Genomic DNA, 22,706 nt, shown 5'->3' on the forward strand with positions numbered 1-22,706 from the left:
TGCGCACAGTCGTTTACCCCCACATATGGGGTATCAGCATACTCAGGACAAACTGGGCAACAACTATTGGGGTCCAATTTCTCCTGTAACCCTTGTGAAAATAAAAAATTGCGGGCTAAAAAATAATTTTTGAGGAAAGATAAATGATTTTTTATTTTCACAGCTCTGCGTTATAAACTTTTGTGAAGCACTTGGGGGTTTAAAGTGGTCACCGCACATCTAGATTAGTTCCATGGGAGGTCTAGTTTCTAAAATGGTGTCACATGTGGGGGAGCTCCAATGTTTAGGCACACAGGGGCTCTCCAAACGCGACATGGTGTCCGCTAACGATTGGAGCTAATTTTTCATTGAAAAAGTCAAATGGCGCTCCTTCCCTTCCGAGCCCTGCCGTGTGCCCAAACAGTGGTTTACCCCCACATGTGAGGTATCGGTGTACTCAGGAGCAATTGCCCAATAAACTTTAGGATCCATTTTATCCTGTTGCCCATGTGGAAATGAACAAATTGAGGCTAAAATTTTTTTTTTGTGAAAAAAAAAAGTACTTTTTAATTTTTACGGATCAATTTGTGAAGCACCTGGGTGTTCAAAATGCTCGCTATGCATCTGGATAAGTTCCTTGGGGGGTCTAGTTTCCAAAATGGGGTCACATGTGGAGGAGCTCCAATGTTTAGGCACACAGGGGCTCTCCAAACGCGACATGGTGTCCGCTAGCGATTGGAGCTAATTTTTCATTCAAAAGTAAAATGGCGCTCCTTCCCTTCCGAGCCTTGCCGTGTGCACAAACAATGGTTTGTTACCACATATGAGGTATTGGTGTACTCAGAAGAAATTGCCCAACACATTTTAGGATCCATTTTATCCTGTCGCCCATGTGAAAATGAAAAAATTGAGGATAAAATAAATTTTTTTGTGAAAAAAAAGTACTTTTTCATTTTTACGGATCAATTTGTGAAGCACCTGGCGGTTCAAAGTGCTCACTATGCATCTAGATAAGCTCCTTGGGGGGTCTAGTTTCCAAAATGGGGTCAGTTGTGGGGGAGCTCCAATGTTTAGGCACACAGGGGCTCTCCAAACGCGACATGGTATCCGCTAAAGATTGGAGCCAATTTTTCATTGAAAAAGTCATATGGCGCTCCTTCCCTTCCGAGCCCTGTCGTGCGCCCAAACAGTGGTTCCCCCCCACATATGGGGTATTGGCGTACTCAGGACAAATTGTACAATAACTTTTGGGGTCCAGTCTCTCTTTTTAACCTTGGGAAAATAAAAAAATTGTTGCTAAAAGATAATTTTTGTGACTAAAAAGTTAAATGTTCATTTTTTCCTTGAGGGGTGCAGTTTTTAGAATGGTGTCACTTTTGGGTATTTTCAGCCATATAGACCCCTCAAACTGACTTCAAATGTGAGGTGGTCCCTAAAAAAAAAATGGTTTTGTAAATTTCGTTGTAAAAATGAGAAATTGCTGGTCAAATTTTAACCCTTATAACTTCCTAGCAAAAAAAAATTTTGTTTCCAAAATTGTGCTGATGTAAAGCAGACATGTGGGAAATGTTATTTATTAACTTTTTTTGTCACATAACTCTCTGGTTTAACAGAATGAAAATTCAAAATTTGAAAATTGCTAAATTTTCCAAATTTTAGCCAAATTTGCATTTTTTTCACAAATAAATGCAAAAATTATCGACCTAAATATACCAATAACATGAAGCCCAATATGTCACAAAAAAACAATCTCAGAACCGCTAGGATCCATTGAAGCATTCCTGAGTTATTACCTCATAAAGGGACACTGGTCAGAATTGCAAAAAACGGCCAGGTCATTAAGGTCAAAATAGGCTCGGTCATGAAGGGGTTCATGCAAAATTTGCTGTCAGATTGTCCATGCTCATAGGTCTTTGGTAGGGGGTCACATTTTTCTATTAGGCCAGGGTCACACTAGGGTATGGCATCCGATGCAATATGCTAATGACCCTCAGCTCCTGCTCTGCTGCGAGTGGGAGCCAAGTGTCACGCTACTGTGCTCCAAGCCTCTTGCAAAGAGAGAATCGGAGCACAGCTACGGAGAAGGCAGAGAAACTAATTTCTCTATCTCCTTCATTGTCGGCGTCGGCATATATTGCACAGAACTCAGATGATATCGGAGTGATGTGCGCTGTCACTTTCACCCATAGACTTACATGGGTGCGAGTGCGCCGAGAAAAAAAACGGTGATTGGAGCTGCCCCATGGATTAACAGCAGTCCGAGTGCTATGCGATGTTTTATCGCATAGCACTCATCCGTATTCCTCGCTAGTGTGACTCCGGTTTTAAACTACAAAACGCCTTGTTCCACTACCATCATAGGAAATGGTGCAAATGCACATTGAGAGTCCATAAGGCTTGTGTAAAACTAGTAGCAGTTATGAACCATTCCCGAAATGTCAACCTAAAGAGCCAATGCATGTAAAAGTCAAAGTAAATCTGCTATAAATGTGGAATTTGTATATCAAATTCTACTACATGAATCCAAGAAAAGCAATTGTTCTCTTCAACATGCACACACTTCATAAAAAAAAAAAAATGGAACCACCTCTTTTCTGATATTAAAAGCACATGACACAAGTAGAGAGTCGGGCAGGTAGATGGTCTGGGGTTTGGTCTTTAGGTTGCTTAGCATTATTACATTGTTATCTCCACCCTCTTGTAAAGACCATAAAAATTAGCACTAAATAAAAAGGCACACATCTCTAGAAACGTATTACGAATTAAAAAAATAAAAACAGAGAAGCAGGGCTGTGGAGTTGGAGTCGGTGTCCAGGGCTGTAGAGTCGGTGTCGATATAAAATGGACCAGATACAGCGCAAAAAGAAAAAAAGACTAGACTAATGATGGTATGCACACCCGGAAAATATGAAAAAATCAGAATATTTTTATTATTACACCTCAAAAAAGACACACAGATAAAACCATTTAAAAAGGGCCTAAAATGTAGGACCGATAAGCAACACCCCTATATATCATAAATATAGTATAGTACACCCCAAAAAAAGTTTATAGTTACAAACACATACGAATAATATAGTTGGTTGTACAGATATAAATAGCAAAATGTCTCTTGCTCATAGGCCTAATAAGTCAAGTGTCATGGTACTGAACCAAAACAAAAAAAATTGTCATGGCACACAATATGCTATGAACATATACACACATAATGGAAACCCTATAAAATAGGCATGGCTATATGATGAATAACAGTGTTATCTAAGCATGCTGGATGCCTGAAAAGCCCAATGCTCATATCACAGTGTTAGGCTTAAATATAGGCACAAACCCCACAGAGACATATTTAGCTGTACATTAAATAGCAGTATTATCTGAGCATGCTAATTACCTGGAAAACCTAAGCCCCAATGTGCACATCACAATGTTAGGCTGACATATGAGCATAAACCCCACAAAGATGTATATCCAAATACCTATATGGACCTAATCCAACAGAAATAAGCAGCAAATGATAACAAGAAATGCGCAAATGCGCAAGGGAAAGCAAAGTGGAGAGAGGTAAGTCCACTGGACTCAAACTCCTAAAATATATAATAAATTGGATACAGTAGTACAATGCAGGATGTGCTGTACATTTTTTTTCTTAAAAATTTGGGAAAGTAATGAAATGTCCTATAAATGCCTGTTCTGTTTCTGATCTAAGGATCTCTGCTTTTAGTTGAGATGAATCTGTGCTGCACTTTATGTACATTCTCAGTAGTGAGGCAGTGCTGTGGAGTTGTAGTGGAGATGAATATGAGCTTCACTTTATGTACATACTCAGTAGTGAGGCAGTGCTGTGGAGTTGTAGTTGAGATGAATCTATGCTGCACTTTATGTACATGCTCAGTAGTGAGGCAGTGCTGTGGAGTTGTGGTTGAGATGAATCTGTGCTGCACTTTATGTACATGCTCAGTAGTGAGGCAGTGCTGGGGAGTTGTAGTTGAGATGAATCTGTGCTGCACTTTATGTACATGCTCAGTAGTGAGGCAGTGCTGGGGAGTTGTAGTTGAGATGAATCTATGCTGCACTTTATGTACATGCTCAGTAGTGAGGCAGTGCTGTGGAGTTGTGGTTGAGATGAATCTGTGCTGCACTTTATGTACATGCTCAGTAGTGAGGCAGTGCTGGGGAGTTGTAGTTGAGATGAATCTGTGCTGCACTTTATGTACATGCTCTGTAGTGAGGCAGTGCTGGGGAGTTGTAGTTGAGATGAATCTGTGCTGCACTTTATGTACATGCTCAGTAGTGAGGCAGTGCTCTGGAATTGTAGTTGAGATGAATCTGTGTGGCACTTTATGTACATACTCAGTAGTGAGGCTGTGCTGTGAAATTGTAATTTAGATGAATCTGTGCTGCACTTTATGTGCATGCCCAGTAGTGAGGCAGTGCTGGGGAGTTATAGTCGGGAGTCAGGGAAATTGAGGAGTCAGAGGTTTGGCTTACCGACTCTACAGTCGTGCAGAGAAGCAGTGTGAATAAAATGAGATCAAAGTATGGTTAGTTTTGACCTAATGACCAGGTCCTTTTAAGGCTGCATGTTTTTTTTACTAGCACATTGATAGGCTTCATCTTCCACATAGCCACATGCACCCTAAGGTAAGATGGGTGATATTTTGAGTAATGACCACCCATTTTTAAGGGGAATATTTTAACCTAAGACTGTTGTAAATTGTGTTTTGTAATGCTTCATAACATCTAGTAAGCTGTGTTGGAAAGCATAAAACTCCTTTACGTGTCACCTCAGTATGTCGCTGGTCTGTAGCATACAACAAAAGGCTGTTCTTAATTGTTTAAGTAATGCTGGATGAATTCCTGGAAAGCAATCTGCCCCTTTTCATCCGTCCTTGTCCTTTCCTTTTTCCTGCCTATTGTAGGTGTTGTTTTTCACGGCATGGTATAGTTAGACACTTGGCAAGAGATGTAGGGGCATGTATTTTCTCAGTATGAGTGAGCACAGGATAGGTTTACACCGTAGAGTTCAAGTATTGTCAGTTTTCCGCTGCTTTCAGGACGTAAAGGAAGGAAGTATCCTGAGCTCAATATAACAAAGAGGGAAGCACACTTAAGACAGCCAGGCCTTAACTGACCAAAAAACATTTATTCTTTTATGATCCTCAACGGTGTGCTTTTGGAACATGTATCTGGTTGTAGCAGTCTTCTTATTTAAAGTATATTTATAAGAAGAGCAAATATATGCATGTAACCTTTTCATCTGTCACTGATCGGTTCTGATATAGTGACAAAGTAAGTCCTACATTCTCAGTTTGTATTTAGATACTTTGCCCCAACCCAACAAACTAAAAGTGCATTGATGGAGAAAAATGTAAAATATTATAAAGGCTATCTGGCTGCCTTACTGAAAGCTCAGCTGCTGGGAGAACATTAACTTATTTCCGCCCTGGACCCACCAGCTTTCAGTCATAATCGTGCACGGAGTAGGTACAGCCATCGCTCAGAGCATTTGTGAGCACTAGCTGTAAACACGCCCTGGCACTTTAATGGACACCTCATTCTGCACAGATTTGCTGCAGAGCGAGCTGTCAATCAAAGTGCCAGGCTGTGCTGTAGCCGCTCTTGAGCACGCCTCTATGACTGAAAGCCGCTGACTTCCTTGAGGAATAAAATTAGTTTTCCGTCTGGCTGCCTCATTTTCCGTAAGGCAGCAGGACAACATTGTAACGCTATTAACCTGTAGATAAGACCCTAAATTTGCAGGTTAATAGCGTTTGGGGACATGACAGATTCCCTTTAATATAATACTGTGGTGTAATTCAATATGTTCCTGAAGTAAGTGATCAGCAAGAACAAGTGACATTTATCACATTTACTGCCCGTTTCTGCATGATAATTGTTGTGGAAGATACAAAAAACATCCAGATATACACTTTGTATTCATCTGCTCACCCTTGAGCAGACACACTTACCTGCTCTCACCAGATTGTCTGCCAAGTAATTTAAAGTACATTCAATAGGAGAACTGAACAAAGGAACCTTTATTTGCTGCTGACTACATAAGTAGAGGTTCGCTTTTAGACTACTTATTCTGTATTGTTCAGATAACTGGGACAAACATTTAAAATTTTTCAAGGCTGTTATTGTTATGTGAAAACTCTTTCTCCAGAAGGTGATAAAACTTCATGTTCCAAGCACTGGAATAAAACCCTCAGTGTTTGCCTGCATGTTGATTCTGGGAATGAGTTCTATGCAGAATGCATATTCGACATGTAAATTAAAGAGAGACCGTGAACCATCTGCTGCGCGTATCTTTATTTCACTGGCCAGATCACATGAATAAGCTTTTTGTCATTCATTTCCAGGTCCAGGGTGCTAGCTTTCGTGGCTGGAAGGATGTGACGTCCATATTTAACAAAGACGATGAACAACAACTACTAAAAGGATCAAAGTCTCCAAAGTCAAAAGTGTAAGAATCAAAGAGATAAAAATTATACTAGTCTGTACACATTTTTCAATGTTATGTTAATCCGTAATAATACATACCATTTATACAGCCACCATCAGTATAAATTCTTAATGATAGAATATATCCATCATGCTGAACGGGCAACTACTCGCAAGATTAAAAATAATTTAAATGATGGCTCTCAGAATAGGATGACACTATAGCAAATTATGTTTTTTTAGACAAGCAGGAAAGTACAAAAAATGTGTGTACAGTATATGCACGTGTACAAATATTATTTTTATGTATATATACATACTACCCCTAGAATGACGTTATACCAAAGGGAGAAGTGCAGGTGTGCTGCTCTGCTGGTAAGGAATTCACATGATACAGATGAATTTAAATAGGTTGCAGTTTACCGTATTTTCCGGTGTATAAGACGACTTTTAAACCCCTGAAAATCTTCTCAAAAGTCGGGGGTCGTCTTATACGCCGGGTACGGCATGTGCGGAGCTCTGAGGTCGCTGCATATGGTGCAGGGAGTGGTCCCGGATGGTTCACAGGGTCTGGAGGAGAGGACACTCTCCTTCAGGCCCTGGGATCCATATTCGTGTAAAAAAAAAAAAAAAGAATAAAAATAAAAAATATGGATATACTTACCTTCCGACGGTCCCCGGAGTTCTCCCGGCGATGCATGCGGCGGCTTCCGTTCCCAGGGATGCATTGCGCGCCGCGAAGGACCTTTGAGACGTATATCCATATTTTTTATTTTTATTCTTTTTTTTTTTTACACAAATATGGATCCCAGGGCCTGAAGGAAAGTCTCCTCTCCTCCAGATCCTGGGAACCATCCGAGATCGCTCCCTGCACACGCCATATATAAGACGACACCCGGTGTATAAGATGACCCCCGAAAAGTTGGGGGTCGTCTTATATGCCGAAAAATATGGTAGTTTATACCCAATGCATTTCTAGGTCACACTTACCCCTTTCTCGGGGAACCATAATAAAGAGATCTTTGAATCTGTGAATTCCTTACCAATAGGGCAGCACACCCACATCTCTCTTTGGTACATATCGAACATTGGTCTGTCCAACCAGAGGATCAGCAGCAGCTGGGGTATACTTTTCTAAGGCTATGCTGTGGTTTCACAGCATCACAAAGTGAGCCCAAAAAAACCACAATAAAGCCACGTGCTATTTGATTAATGCCCAATCTGCACTTTTTCAATCCCTAGACTCCTAGAATAAAGTTAACTTTTCACTTATCTCCCATGAGCCAATATCGACTAAAAAATTAATCGTTTTAATTTAAAAAAAACATAGAAGGTATCATTATTATTTTTGTAAAAATCCACGCTATAAAAATGTCACATTAGTTTGTTTACCTGTATGGTAAAGGCTCTAAAATTGTAAATTCTCTTTTTAATTCACTATCTCCCAAAAAACAGAATAGAGCCATAAAAAAAAATCACATGGCACACACCTCAAAATGGTACCAAAGAACATATCAATTCATCTCACAAAGAGCAATCCCTTCTTCGGCTATGTTGATAAAAAAAAAAATGATATGGCTCAAAGAATGTGATTACACAAAAGCAAATAATGTGTTTTTGTTTTTAAATTGACTTTACTGAAGTACACTGCTCAAAAAAATAAAGCGAACACTAAAATCCCACATCCTAGATGTCACTGAATGAAATATTCCACTTGCAAATCTTTATTCATTGCATAGTGTGTAATGCGTTGAGAATAATAAAACATAAAAATGATCAATGTAAATCAAAATTAATATCCCATATATGTCTGGATTTTGAATAATATTCAAAATCAAAGTGGAAATTCAAATTACAGGCTGATTCAACTTAAGTGGAAATGCATCAAGACAAGGAAATGATGCTAAGTAGTGTGTGGCCTGTACGTGCCTGCATGACCTCCCTACAACACCTGGGCATGCTCCTGAAGAGGCAGCACATGTTCTTCTGAGGGATCTCCTTCAAGACCTGGATTAAATCATCAGTCAACTCCTGGAGAGTCTGTGGTGCAACATGGCATTGGTGAATGTAACGAGACATGATGTCACAGATGTGCTCAATTGGATTCAGGTCTAGGGAACAGGCGGGCCAGTCCATAGCATCAATAACTTCATCATGCAGGAACTGCTGACACACTTCAGCAACATGAGACCTAGCATTGTCATGCATCAGAAGGAGCCCAGGGCCCACTGCACCTGCATATGGCCTCACAATGTGTCTGAGGATCTCATCCCGGTACCTAATGGCAATCAGGATACCTGTGGCTAGCACATAAACGGCTGTGTGGCCCTCCAAAGAAATGCCTCCCCACACCAATACTGACTCACTGCTAAACCGGTCATGCTTGAGGAGGTTGGAGGCAGCTGAACGTTCTCCACGGCATCTCCAGACTCTGTCACGTCTGTCACGTGCTCAGTGAGAACCTGATCTCATCCATGAATAGCACTGGGTGCTAATGTCGAATCTGCCAATCTAGATGTTCTCTGGCAAATGCCAATTGCCCTGCACAATGTTGGGCTATAAAGCCAACACACACTTGTGGATGTTGCGCCCTCATACCACCCCCCTGGAGTTTCTGACAGATTGAGCAGACACATGGATGTTAGTGGCCTGCTGGAGGTAATTTTGCAGGGCTCTGTCATTGCTCCTCCTATTTCCTCCTTTCACAAAGGAGGAGGTAGCGGTCATGCTGCTGGGTTGTTGCCCTCCTATGGCTCCCACCACGTCTACTGGTGTACTGGCCTGTCTCCTGGCACCTGCTCCATGCTCTGAACACTGCTGACAGACACCACTACCCTTCTTGCCACAGCTTGTATTGATGTGCCATCCTGGATGAGCTGCACTACCTGAGTAACTTCCGTGGGTTGTAAACACCGCCTCTTGTTACTGTACAGTACCTCTAGGAGTGAGAGCAATGATAAAATGCAAAAGTGACCAAAACAGCCAAAATGGATGAGAACAGAGAAATGGTCTGTGGTCAACCCCTGCAGAACCACTCCTTTATAAGAGTTGTATTGCCAGGCGCCTATAATTTCTCCCTGTTGTTTGTTCCATTTTCACAACAGCAGAAGTTTATTCACAATGTTGCTTCATATCTGAACAAGTTGATTTCACAGAAGTGCGATTGACTTATTTTTTTGAGCAGTGTATATAACTTTGGTATCACCATAATGGTACTTCCCCTAGAATAAAGTTAACCTTTCACTTATCCCACATAATGGGTGAGAATTTTTTTTTTAGTCTTTATTATTTTTTCTTTCCAACACCTTTGCCAAAGCAAAGAAATAAAAAGTTTTTCAACACATTAGATTTACATCAAAATAATACCATTAAAAAAATACAAACAAGGGCTGAAAAATTAAACCAATATGGCTATTGGAACACAGTAATGAAAATAAAAAAAAATTGCCATACTCAGGACCCAAGATAACTACATCTTAAAAGGAAGTCCATCACCCCAAAATGCAATATAAGTGGGCTATGCAGTGTAGGGGGCTTGGCCCTCTAACAACCATACTGGCACTGTGCCTGTTACTGTTAATATTTCAAAATACTTGAAAAACCCTTAAGTGTTTCAGGAAATGAGACTCCTCCAAAAAAAGAGCTTTTCCTAAAGCAGTTTGCACTCTTGTTGTTTTTGACCAACTGAAAAAAAACATTCTATGTGCACATACCACAAGAGTATGTGTACACAATGTTTTTTTTCCAGCAGGTCCTCTTTAAAACCCAACTACAAAAGTGCCTATTGAACTCTGAAAATATAATACAATAATAATATAAGTTAATGAGAAAACTCAAGACACCAGAGTTGTCTTTTCTAGTGTTTTTGTCCACGTTTTTGCTTAAAAAAACCCACTAGCCGTTTCTTTATTGTTAAATGGAGTCGGGGAGGGGGAGGTGGAGAAGGGGGGAGTGTAGAGTCTAGAGAATTTAAGTAAAAAAGCCAACCCCAAAAATGCTGATATAAATACACCTGCTGCTAAAAAAACATTGGAAAAGCGCTGAGGAAACAACAAAAACTGCTTAAAAAGACACTTTTTGGAAAATAAAAAGCAACCTCTTACGATTCCTGAAGTCTTTTCCTCTTGAAAAACTGGGTGGGTTCACTGTTGTGAACTCTGTTTTCAGGCTCCCTCTTGTGGTCACTGGTGGTATGGTGTGACTTTTGCTTTGGGCTCCCCCTGGTGGCTTTGTTTGTTATCCTGCTGGTCTCTGGCTATCAGCTGGTTCGTTATCCTCTGGGAGGTTCCTATATAGCTCTGTTTTACTTCCACTTGTTGCCGGCTGTCGATGTAATCAGTGCTACTCAGATTCCTTCTGACTACCTTGCTCCCAGTCCATCCAGGACAAGCTAAGTTTTGTTTGCTCATTTTTTGATCAGCAGTGTTTATCATGTTTTCTTGTCCAGCTTGCTAATATGTGATTCCCTCGCTTGCTGGATGCTCTAGTGGACTGAGTTTCTCCCCACACACCATTAGTTGGTGCGTGGGTTCTTGAAATCTCAGGATGGATATTTTGTAAGGGTTTTTTATTGATCGCATAGACCCCTGCTCTATTTTCTGCTTTCTAGTACTAGTGGGCCTCTTTTGCTGAATCTGATTTCATCCCTACGTATGTGCCTTCTTCTTACTTCACCGTTAATATTTGTTGGGGGCTTCTATATCTTTGGGGATTATTTCTCTGGAGGCAAGCGAGGTCTTTCTTTCTCTTTAGGGGTAGCTAGTTCCTCAGGCTGGCTCGAGACGTCTAGGAATTTTTTAGGCACGTTCACCGGCTACCTCTATTTGTGTTGGATAGGTTCAGATTTGCGATCAGTCCAGTTACCATCTCCCTAGAGCTTGTCCTTAGTTTATTCACTTGCTGGTCTATTCGTGATCCTCAGCCACTAAGGATCATAACAGTTCACCTGTCTAACAAAGATGTCTTGTGCCCATACCTTAAAGGGGTTGTATACTACTTGGACAACCCCTTCTCATTCCTCACGCTTGACCCCGACAAACAATAACGCTTATATTCACCTCCCATGCCAGCACAGATCCCGCAGTGCCGACACTTGCTTACCCAAGGGCTCCCGTGCGGCTGTTCTGACACATGACCCAGGCACCAACTCAGCGCTGGCATCTTTGTACGAATTGAACACAAAGAGGAAGCCCGGGCTGCAGCTGATCTCAGACTTCCTCCTTATGTTCAATTTTGACAGAAGTCGGAGACAGTGACGCCAGCGCTGATTGGGCCCCGGGGTCATGTGTTACAACAACCGCAGGGGATCCCCGGGAGTGCAAGTGCCGGCACAGGTAGTGAATATAATCTTTTTTTTATTTTATTGGGGCAAAGCGAGGAGTATCACAACGTGCACACATTGAGTATTTGGTCAGTTCTTTACCTCAGTATTTATAAGCCAAAATCAGGAGCAATCAGAACAAAAGTTCTGTATCGCCCACTCCTGGTTTTGGCTTACAGATACTGATGTAAAATAATGACCAAATACTGAACATGTGAACGTGGTCTTAATAGGTGCAGTGTGAAATGTATCACGTGAACACCACCTTGTTTTTCTCACATATATTGCCTATTGTTGTGCCTTTTTCGTGTTTATAAGGTATACTGCAAATATGCTTTGGAATCACCACTTTAGATATTGTCTAACTATCATGTAACAAAAAATAAATGTGTGAAAGCATATCGCTGCAACCAACATGACATATCAGTCACAATGAGGAGCTGCTTTTTGTTCGTTCTTTTAATCTTCTCGGTAATATGTTAGCACAACGTGGTAATCCGATGTTTCCTTTAAGCTACATTCACAAATCCGTGTGACTCGTCGTAGTGCTGTCCTTTTTTGTTTCTCGGACAGTGCAGTGACCTATAAAGTTTCATTGATTCGTACAGACATCAGTTTTAAAAATAGATCCATGTGTCTGATCTGTGAGACTCCGTGCTGGTCCTAGTCTCAACCATTTTTGAGGGTCACAGACTCTGCCATTAAAGTCTATGGGGCTCTGTATAAAAAACAGGTGACACAAGGAAGAAAGACTTCGTACTTCAGACTTCCACCCAAGTTTCATCCATTTTTAACTGATACATTGGAAAGGGCCAATGAATAAAGTTCAGAAATCTACCCGCTTCAATGGGGGAAAAAAATAGATGCCTGAGAAAATGATCAGTCTGTATCTTGGATGGTAACCGTCACACAGCATCGTGACTCAGTGGTAAGGGATGTTGCTTTGTAGCACTGGGGTCCTAGGTTCAAATCCCCCGACAAGGACAACATCTGCAAGGAGATTATTTATTTATTTTACTCATTTATATCACAGCGCTTTACAGATTTCATAATCACTGTCCCCATTGGGGCTCACAATCTAAATTTCCTGTCAGTATGCCTTTGATGTGTTGGAGGAAACCAGAGAACCTGGAGGAAACTCGCACAAACACGGGGAGAACATACAAACTCCTTACAGATGTTGTCCTTGGTGGGATTTGAACCCAGGACCCCAGGTCTGCAAATCAACAGTGCTATGCACTGAGCCACAGTGCTGTTTCCGTTGGTTTCCTGCAGGACTCTGGTTTCCTCTAACACTCCAAAGACACACTGTTAGAGAATTGTGAGCCCCAATGGGGACTACAATGACAATATCTGTAAATGTGGAATAAGTTGGTGCTATAAAAGTAAGCATAATAAATAGATGTGTGAATCAAGCCTTACAAAATGATGGTTGTGTGTGGTCAATGTGCATTTCTATACCTCGTTTTTTATCACTGATATTAGCATCATGCTTTTAGATATTATTATACCAAAGAGCAGAATAGCGACCTGGTGTTTTAGCTGGTATAAACCAACATACTTATTCTGTTTAATCACCATACTAGTAAGCTTGTCGACATGGGAGACCGCTAAATGCTATTGACTTTGCACAAATGAGTTTACCCTTCGTTTTCACAACTTTACCTTTCTAACCAGCGTGTCTGTTCTCATCATATGTAGAGCTTCTGTGAAGACAAAAGATGAAGTAAAACCTGAGAAGAAATCTGGCTTTTGGGACAGTTTGGCAATTAAACAAAATATTCAGCCAAAAAAAGCTGATGAGATTGAAGGTTGGGAGCCCCCTCAAATTATGGTTGAAGACCCCCATTCCTTTCCAGAGGACCCTTTAGATGACAACCATTCTTGGCAAGGCTGGGAAGAAGAAAGCAAAGGATCCTCGAAGTATACAAATTTGGCAAGTTCTGGAAACAGTTCTAGGTGGAGTATTAAGTCAGCGGGCAAACTCGTTAGTATTAGACGGCGAAGCAAAGGCAACCTCACTGAAAACTGGGAAGAATTAGAATGACATAGCTAGAAATCTCGTAATATGCAATATCTTTCCACAGGTTTCATGGATATCATGTCATTTTATACCAAAATATCCGAAGTATTGTTATAACTATCTACTTTTATATTTAAATGAGTCCTTCGAGAATAAATTTGCACTCGTAACCTGTTTTTTTTATATTAGAACTTAGTAGTCTAAAATGGCTCACTTTTCTTTCAAAAGAAAAAAACCCACCTGTGAAAATGTTAGGGTGGCCTTGATTGTGCCTACATAATACTTGGATAACTGAACTGAAAGTTGGTGTTACCAAAAACAGTAATTCCGTAGAGAATGTATACACTGGTTGTAACTTAAGATTGCCTTCTACTGATAGCAGTACAGGGGATCTGCCTTGCACATTATACTGTCAAGTGCCTGTATTTCACCTTGATAATGTATTTCAGATGCACAGCTTAATTTATTGATAAATTAATTTACATTATTGTTTCTTTTGACAGAAAAATGTATTTTTTTTTCTTTTTGGCATTTTTAGTTTTAGAAAAGAATTACATAGAAAAAAATGTGTTTTTCATAGCATTTTATTAGAGCAGATTTTTTTTCCACCTAGTAGAGTACACAACGTACTTTATATATGACCAGTAGATTATTTCTGGTTGTATATTATCTATGTAACGCTGCCCCTTTAATCTGGGCTTTATACCATTGTGAAACTACTGGACCCAGCATGCTTGGCTATTTAATGAAATGTGTTGGGGATCATTAACTTTAGCATTTTTAAGTTCCGTACAGAGGAAAGATTTTTTTTCTTTCTTTTCTCTGCTGGGATCTGCTGGAGCTTAAAAATCTAACTGTGAACGAACCTTGAGATTGACAGATCATATTGGGGATCTACAGCCGCTGTAGAGTCGCAGGCTTTCTACCTCTGCTGTAGACCAAAAAATGGGGTTTTATCGTTATTGCCTAGAAGAGGTCATTTTAAAAGGCTTTTGCATGTTAGACTCATTTTGTTTAGATGATATTTTTGTATATATAGGAAGTCAGATGTCTTTTTAATGAGTATTCGATTGTCATCCTTGCCCGTTTGTAGATATGCATGGTTAGTAGCGAAGACTTTACCAAGGTGAAATAACTTCGACTGATGGCTTCAGTCAGTCTCTCCATGCAAAGTAGCATCGGTTCTATATGTTTAGTGCATTGTTTTGTCAGTGTCTAAGTTTAAGTAACTGAAGAATATCCTTTGTATTTTTTCATCTTGAATAAAGAATTCAGTTGCACCCTCATCAATGGTGGTGATTTCTTTATCCACAATGCTTTTATAGATGAAGTAGAGATAAAAACATACATATTCTTTTGTATAAAATGTGAAAAAGCTTTGAAAAGACCCTGTTACTGTAAGATGTATTGTTGAAACCAGATGTTTACATACACTATATAGTGCGTATGCACGTTTTTCTCAGTATCGAACACGAAATCAGAAGAAATCTTTCCTGTTTTAGGTGAATTAGGATTACCATAATTATTATTTGCCAAATGCCAGAATAATGAGAGAGAGAATGTTTTAAGGCATTTTTATTATTTACTGCAAAGTCAAAAGTTTACATACATTTCATCAGTATTCGGTACCATTGCCCTTAAACTGAATGACTTGGGTCAAACATTTGGGATATCCTTCCACAAGCTTCTCACAATAGTTGGTCGGAATTTGGGCCCATTCCTCCTGACAAAATTGGTGTAATAGATCCAGTGTAGAAACAAAGGATTTTTCCGGCACAGGAGTCCTTTTCTTAAAAAAAAATAATTTTGTTTATTCAGACATCTTCATCAGTAAAAGCAGTACATACGAGGGGGCCCCCAATGCCTGAGGGGTTTCGGACTCGTTAAAAACGGTCCTTTCTCAAAGGCATGCAAACATAAAATGAGCAATTCCTTTTTGTGTTCTTTATCCACTGCATGTGATTAATTCGAAAGACTGCCACCTATTAACTATTTATCAACCATTACATTGTTCGTGGCATGCAGTCCTAAAAAAATAGAGAACCTGTGGATTGTGTCAGTACATAGAGTAGATAAATGCTACTCTACTAAAAAAAACTTATGTTAATTGCAATACAACACACGTTGTCTATATGGTGTCGTGTGTGGCATGTGATAAATATTAAATACCGTATTTTCCGGCGTATAAGACGACTGGGCGTATAAGACGACCCCCCAACTTTACCAGTTAAAATATAAAATCTTCTTAAAAGTCGGGGGTCTTCTTATACACCCTATGTCGTCTTATAGGGCCGGTGAATATGTGCCTTTTGGGGGGGGGGGGGGGGGAGTGATCCTGATGACGAGGGGGCGTCTCACAGGAAAGTGAGTATCCCCCATTACCTTATCGTAGCGGTGCAGCGTGGGGGTCTCAGTGCTGGGAGTGGCGGCGGCGGCTGCTGTGCTCTGGTGCGGCGGCTGCTGTGCTCTGGTGCGGCGGCTGCTGTGCTCTGGTGCTGCGGCTCCTCTTCTGTGTGGGGCCTCTGTGCTGTGCGGTGGCGGTGGCGGCGGCATATCTTTATCCAGTTGGGGCTCCTCCGGCATCTCCTTAGCCCTGGAGGCCCCGCCGCAACTCCATGAGTGCAATGCAGCGGCCATTTTCCCGGAGGCAGCTCAATAGGTGCGATGCGGTGGCCTCCGGGAAAATGGCCGCTGCTCAGATTCAGATCTCGTCCCGAAATCTCGGGACACGAGATCTGAATCCGAGCAGCGGCCATTTTCCCGGAGGCCACCACATTGCACCGATGGAGTTGCGGCGGGGCCTCCAGGGCTAAGGAGATGCCGGAGGAGCCCCAACTGGATAAAGATACGCCGCTGCCGCCGCCACCTCACAGCACAGAGGCCCCACACAGAAGAGGAGCCGCCGCACCAGAACACAGCAGCCGCCGCCGCTCCCAGCACTGACACCCCCACGCTGCACCGCTAGGATAAGGTAATGGGGATTACTCACTTTCCTGTGAGACGCCCCCTCGTCATCAGGATCACTCCCCCTCTCCACCCACCATATACACCGGCGTACAAGTCGATTCCCGGCGTATAAGACGACCCCCGACTTTTAAGAAGATTTTCGGGGGTTAAAAAGTCGTCTTATACGCCGGAAAATACGGTAGGTTGCACTACTAGAAGTCTAAAAAAAAAAAGGTTAAGTGAACACATTACCGCCACAAATCCAGGGTCTGCTGCGAGTCGCAAGAATGTCTCAGTGTTATCCAAAAATATTTAGAATTGAGCCCTCAGTGGTTGATACTTTTTAATGGCGAACTGAAGCCATTAAAAGGTATCAACCACTGAGGACTCTCAATTCTAAATATTTTTCTATCCACTGGCTAACACGGTACCAAGATATATATCTTTCCTGTATCCAGATTATCCAAACATTTTTTGGACATACATGGTGGAGATTTATGGAGTTTAAAGGTCAAAGGAATTGAAAGGGTAAACAGACCAACCAGGGGAGGTGATTGAGATCGTGCACTTCGTTGCCGGGAAGCCTTTTGGATATTGGCCATGAATGCACGCTTCCCAGAAGGTCTTAAATTATAAGAATGACCTTTTGTATTTTTATTAGATTGCTTCTTTTTTGAGAATGTTATGGTAAAAATCATTGTTGTTTTTTTTTTTTGTTTTTTTTATGTCTCTTGAATTATGTTGTAAATTTTTTTGTATAACTCATTACTGTGGTGGGGTTGGTTTTTTCATTGAATATAATTTCAGCTTTGCCAGTTCATATTGATGAATTTATAACAAGCACATGAGATTGGAACTCATACACACATTTTATGTGGTATTAGGACATCATCATGCGTTTTTTCCTTCTTTTTTTTTTTTTTAAGGACTGCATTCCACGAACAATGTAATGGTTGATAAATAGTTAATAGGTGGCAGTCTTTCTAAATAATCACATGTGTTGCAGCAGTGGATAACAACACACAAGGAATTGCTCATTTTAGGTTTGTATGCCTTTGAGAAAGGACCGTTTTTAACGGGTCCGAAACGTGTCAGGCGTTGTGGGTCCCCCCCCCTCCCCCCGTATGTACTGTTTTTACTGATGAAGATGTCTGAATAAAGAAAATTTATTTTTTTAAGAAAAGGACTCCTGTGCCAGAAAAATCCTTTGTTTCTACATGTGCTTATACGTGGTAGTCAGCCACTGAATTCCAGGCATGGACGGTCTGTAGCATATTCTGGTGAGCAACTATCCTCCTGCCCCCTTCCTTTAATTTGGTAATTGATGCAGGTTTGCTCCCACCTGCCTTTTCAGCTTTGCCCATAAATTTTCAATAGGATTGAGCTCAGAGTTTTGTGATGGTCACTCCAAAACATTGACTTTGTGTTCCTTACGCCACTTTGTTACCATTTTGGCAGTATGCTTCAGGTCATTGTCCATTTGGAAGACCCAAAAGAGCTGACATGCGCCAGGAAAGATGTGGGCTCAGCATCGCAGCCCACATCAAAGGGGGAGACACGACATGCGCCGTACTAGTACGGCGCATGTCGTGAAGGGATTAAAGTGTCCAGTCCAAGTCAATAAGCCTGCAGTGACTGTATGTCACTGCAGGCTTATCAATCCCCCCAGTGCACGCACTGTGTGTATCTACATTTCATTAAGATAAGCTCTTTATTCATTATTCTTGTAAATGAAATCTTTGACTATTGTGATCGCTTGCACATAATGTTTTATTATTATTCCTTCAGCAGAGACTGATTTCTGTACATGGATGTTTGCAAGTAATTTCATTGTATTTGGATTTTGAAATTACTGAGGACATTTTGTGTGATGAAATGGATACATCTCACTCATTCGAATTTGAAGAGACTTCAATTACAATAAAAAATTGAACAAAAGTCTCTTATTTGCAAAGATCTTTGTTTGCTTTCCTCACGTCTTGGCTGCTAAGAAGTATAACAGATCATTGAAACTACGAGCTCACGATCGGGAAGAGCAGCGTTTTGGACACAGCTCACTTGCGCTGCTTCCGAAATGCTACGTTCTACATTAGAAGCACTATGGATGGGATTTATAGAAATCCCATGTCCACTGTGCTTCTATTTAATACTGCGTAACTCACCCGCGATGCGGGTTTACGAGCCGCAGCATGTCAGTTATCTGCAGCAGAGATGTTGCGTAGTTTCAAACATAGCCATTTATTAGATGCGGTAATACTGCATGGTTCACTGAACACATGCGGATTTAAATGCATGATTAGACTGCTATTTTCTAATCGTGTGCACTAGGGTTGAGCGAAACGGATCGTTCATTTTCAAAAGTCGCCGACTTTTGGCAAAGTCGGGTTTCGTGCAACCCGACCCGACTCCAGCGTGGGATCGGCCACGTGGTCGGCGATCTTGGCGCCAAAGTCGCATTTTGTATGACGCCTTCCCCGCCATTTTTTCAGCCAATTAAGGAGTGTGGGCAGCGTGATGACATAGGTTCCGGCCTGGTTTCTGCGGCGTCATAGAGCCATATTACCGTTTAGGCTGCAGTGATTTCCGCAGTCAAACACAACACATGCTTTGCACGGAGGAGAGAGAGAGAGAGAATGAGAATTAAAAAAAATAATAATCCACATTGACTTGCATTGGGTTTCGTGTTCCGGTCCGGAGCCCGACTTTACAGTAGAATCGGCCGATTTCACGCGATCCGACTTTCGAGAAGGTCGGGTTTCACAAAACCCAACTCGACCCTAAAAAAGCAAAAGTCGCTCAACCCTAGTGTGCACATAGCCTGACAGATTTTTTTATGTAACTTTTTTGTAACAAACTTTTGTGTTATCTATGCTGATCATATTGATAAACCAGTTGTCACACTGTGACTGTCTTTAGTAAGGTCTAAGGGGTAAGGTTTCTCCTTGTGGAGAGTGACATACCATCTGGCTTGTCAAGGTAAGGAGGCTTATTCATCGTACGATGCTCCTCAGGGAAATTTATTATGCAAATTGCCTCTTCGGAGAAAAAGAGGACTTGAACTCTATAGCGCCACCTATTAGAAGTAGCGATCCTACACGTCACAACCCTTTAGCGAGTCTTGCAGTATGACTTAGGATAAAAGCCAAATCAGTATCTCAATTCGCAGACACGGTGTTTCGGGCTGTTGGCCCTCATCTGTGCAAAGCATGAGAACTGATTTGGCTAGGTGAGAGGCTCTGGACTGGGGTCTAAGGGGTAAGGTTTCTCCTTGTAGAGAGTGACATACCAGCTTTTTTTCTCTGAAGAGGCAATTTGCATATTACATTTCCCAGAGGAGCGTTGCATGGCCAATAAGCCTCCTTACCTTGACAAGCCAGAGCTGGTCTATTTTAGCCATTTCCTTATCAGGTGCTTTTGTAATAAAATAATGTTATTCTCTTACCCATCCGTGATTTTAGTGCTATGGTTAATCGGTGTATGCGTACTGGAGTGGCAAATAAAAGCGCTTCATGTTAGGAATATATTTTTGCTTTTGGTGAAGCCTTTTTAATGGATACATTTAAAGGAAATATCCAGGTCATCAATATCCCAACGGTTGGATTCCAGGTGTCAGATCTTCAGTGGTCTGTAATTGATTATGAACTATTTTAAAGATAGGTAATCAATATCTTAGTCCTGAACAATACTTTTAAGGAAATGCTGCACATCATACACATGCACATACAACCTTAACTCCAAAAACATAGAGATGCCGCATAAAATGTAAATAAAACAAGAATACAATGCTTTGGAAATCTCTTATTTCCACATTTTATATACACCAGAACATAAAACACAGATCAAAAGTTAGACATTTTTCTTTTCGTTTCGAAATTGAAGGCAGCGATACATCTAAAATAATTTTGGGAAGGGGCCATGTCTACCATTGTGTGGCATCTCATCTTCGTTTTACAACAATCTGTAAATGTTTGAAAAGTGAGGAGACCAATTGCTGGACTTTTGGCAGATGAATCTTGTCCCATTCTTGTCTGCTGTAAGATTTACGGCTTCTCTACAATCCTGGGTATTCTTTGATAATTTTTTCATTTTATAATTCACTAAATGTTTTTATTGGTAAAATGTATGGACTTCAGGTGCCAAGTTCACCACTCCAACTTTTCTTCTGCGAAGCCATTCTGTTGTGACGAAAGCAGTATATGGTTTAGCATTGTCTTGCTGAAATATGCATGGCTTTCTCTAAAATAAACATTGTCTGAATGGTAGCATATGTTGTTCTAAAACTCCTAATACTCAGCATTAATTGTGTTTTTCAAGATGTGTAAGCTACACATGTCATAAGCATTTATGCAACCACATACCATGAACTGTGTACTGATAACAAGTTGGATGGTCCCTCTCCACTTGTTTCCATAAAGAATTTTACATTTTGATTCATCTGACCACTGAACAGTTTTCCATTTTGCCACAGTCCATTATCTAGAGAAGACGGCAATGTTTTTGCATTGTGTTGATAAACTGCACGGCTTTGCATACTAGAGCTTTAATTTGCATTTGTGGATTGCACGGCAAACTGTGTTCAAGGCAATGACTTCTGGAAGTATTCATGAGTCCATGCTGCAATTTTCATGACCAAATCATGTTTTTCTTTCAGTTCCAATGTGATGTCACATCTCACAGACAAGCCATAAGTTGGACCAGTCAAGGAGTTTGAGGTCAAAAGCTACGAGGGTACATCATAAACAGAGGGGAGATACAATTCGTTGTCAGGTCACAGTCACAGTCCACAGCCAGAATTCCAAGAATGTAGCAGATCAAGGCAAAGAGGCTACGCAGATGTATGGTTAGAGGCAAATCCAAGGTTGGCAAAAAATCGGAATGTAAGAACTAAGGGTACAGAGCAAACACACATTACTTGAGCTAAGCTACAACTGACAATATTCTAATTTTTAATAAGCTATATCACCAGGTAATCACCCAGAACAGGTGACACCTAGAGGAAACTCCACATGCCCAGCTTGATTGGACAGCAGAGCTGTCATTCACAATGCTGACAGCTCAGCACGCCCCTGCCTCAGATTGGGCGGCAGAGCTGTCACTCGCAATCCTGTTGGATCAGCACTCCCCTTATCCTAAAGGGTGGCTGAGCGGTCGCTCACAGCATCAATTAGGACAATGTGAGAAGTGGAATCGTGACAGTCAACTGAGAGCCTGAAGATCACAGATCTATAATATTGACTGATGGCCATGTCCTATTTGCACACAGATTTCTGCAGAATATCTCAGTGTTTTGATGATACTATGCACTGTGGATTATGGGATATGCAAAGTCTTTGCAATTTTATGTTGAATAACATTTTTCTAAAAACATTCCACAATTTATAGACGTAGTTGCTCACAGATTGGTGAGCCTCTAACCATCTTTGCTTCCGAGAGATTCTGCCTCTCTTACATGCTCTTTGTTATGAACATGTACACACTCATACACAGAAAATGTGCCTACACCCAACTGGTCACTGTACAGACTAGAAAGGTCATAGCTGCACAACTTAAACCTAGGACATAACTCCCTAAAAGGCTGTCTAAGGTTTTTTTGTACCTCCTGAGGAACTAGACAAGAGGTCGCAACACAATACCAACAAGGGAAAAGGAAAGTGTGAAGAAACAAAAACCCAGGAGGAGAAACTAAAATACATTCATAAAGGGTAAAGAGGGAAAGCTGAGCAGGCTCAAAAATAAAAGAAATAAGTATAACCTCCCGGAAACCTAACAGTGGTGAAAAGAAAAGGTAAGGGAAGAAAACCAAACAGCCTCACTGCAAGAATACAACTGGAGTTTATCAAGCAAGGTAAACTCCTTAGCTGAAGGGCTGGAACTTCTGAACACATATAAAACCCCACCCAGAATGCGATAGGGCAAATCAAAAAATGAGAAAAACCTGGACAGGCGCAAACCAAGAAAGCAAATAGAAACCATCAGCATGTGGACAGGGAAGAAAGG

At 41.0% G+C, this 22,706-nt stretch overlaps 1 protein-coding gene across 5 annotated transcripts in view; it reads left to right on the plus strand.

The window, feature by feature from the left end:
• The window catches only part of TDRP (testis development related protein), a 268,472-nt gene extending 253,423 nt beyond the window's left edge, over window positions 1–15,049 (plus strand). For all 5 annotated transcript variants that reach the window (XM_077290088.1, XM_077290084.1, XM_077290083.1 and 2 more), the window contains 2 exons: window positions 6,339–6,442; window positions 13,442–15,049. In XM_077290088.1, the coding sequence (XP_077146203.1) occupies window positions 6,339–6,442; window positions 13,442–13,787 (450 nt within the window). In that variant the 3' untranslated portion in view covers window positions 13,788–15,049. The remainder of the gene's footprint in view (window positions 1–6,338; window positions 6,443–13,441) is intronic.
• The last annotated feature ends 7,657 nt before the right edge of the window (window positions 15,050–22,706 follow it).

The sequence above is a fragment of the Ranitomeya variabilis genome, chromosome 2 (assembly GCF_051348905.1).
Source record: "Ranitomeya variabilis isolate aRanVar5 chromosome 2, aRanVar5.hap1, whole genome shotgun sequence".
NCBI lineage: Eukaryota > Metazoa > Chordata > Amphibia > Anura > Dendrobatidae > Ranitomeya > Ranitomeya variabilis.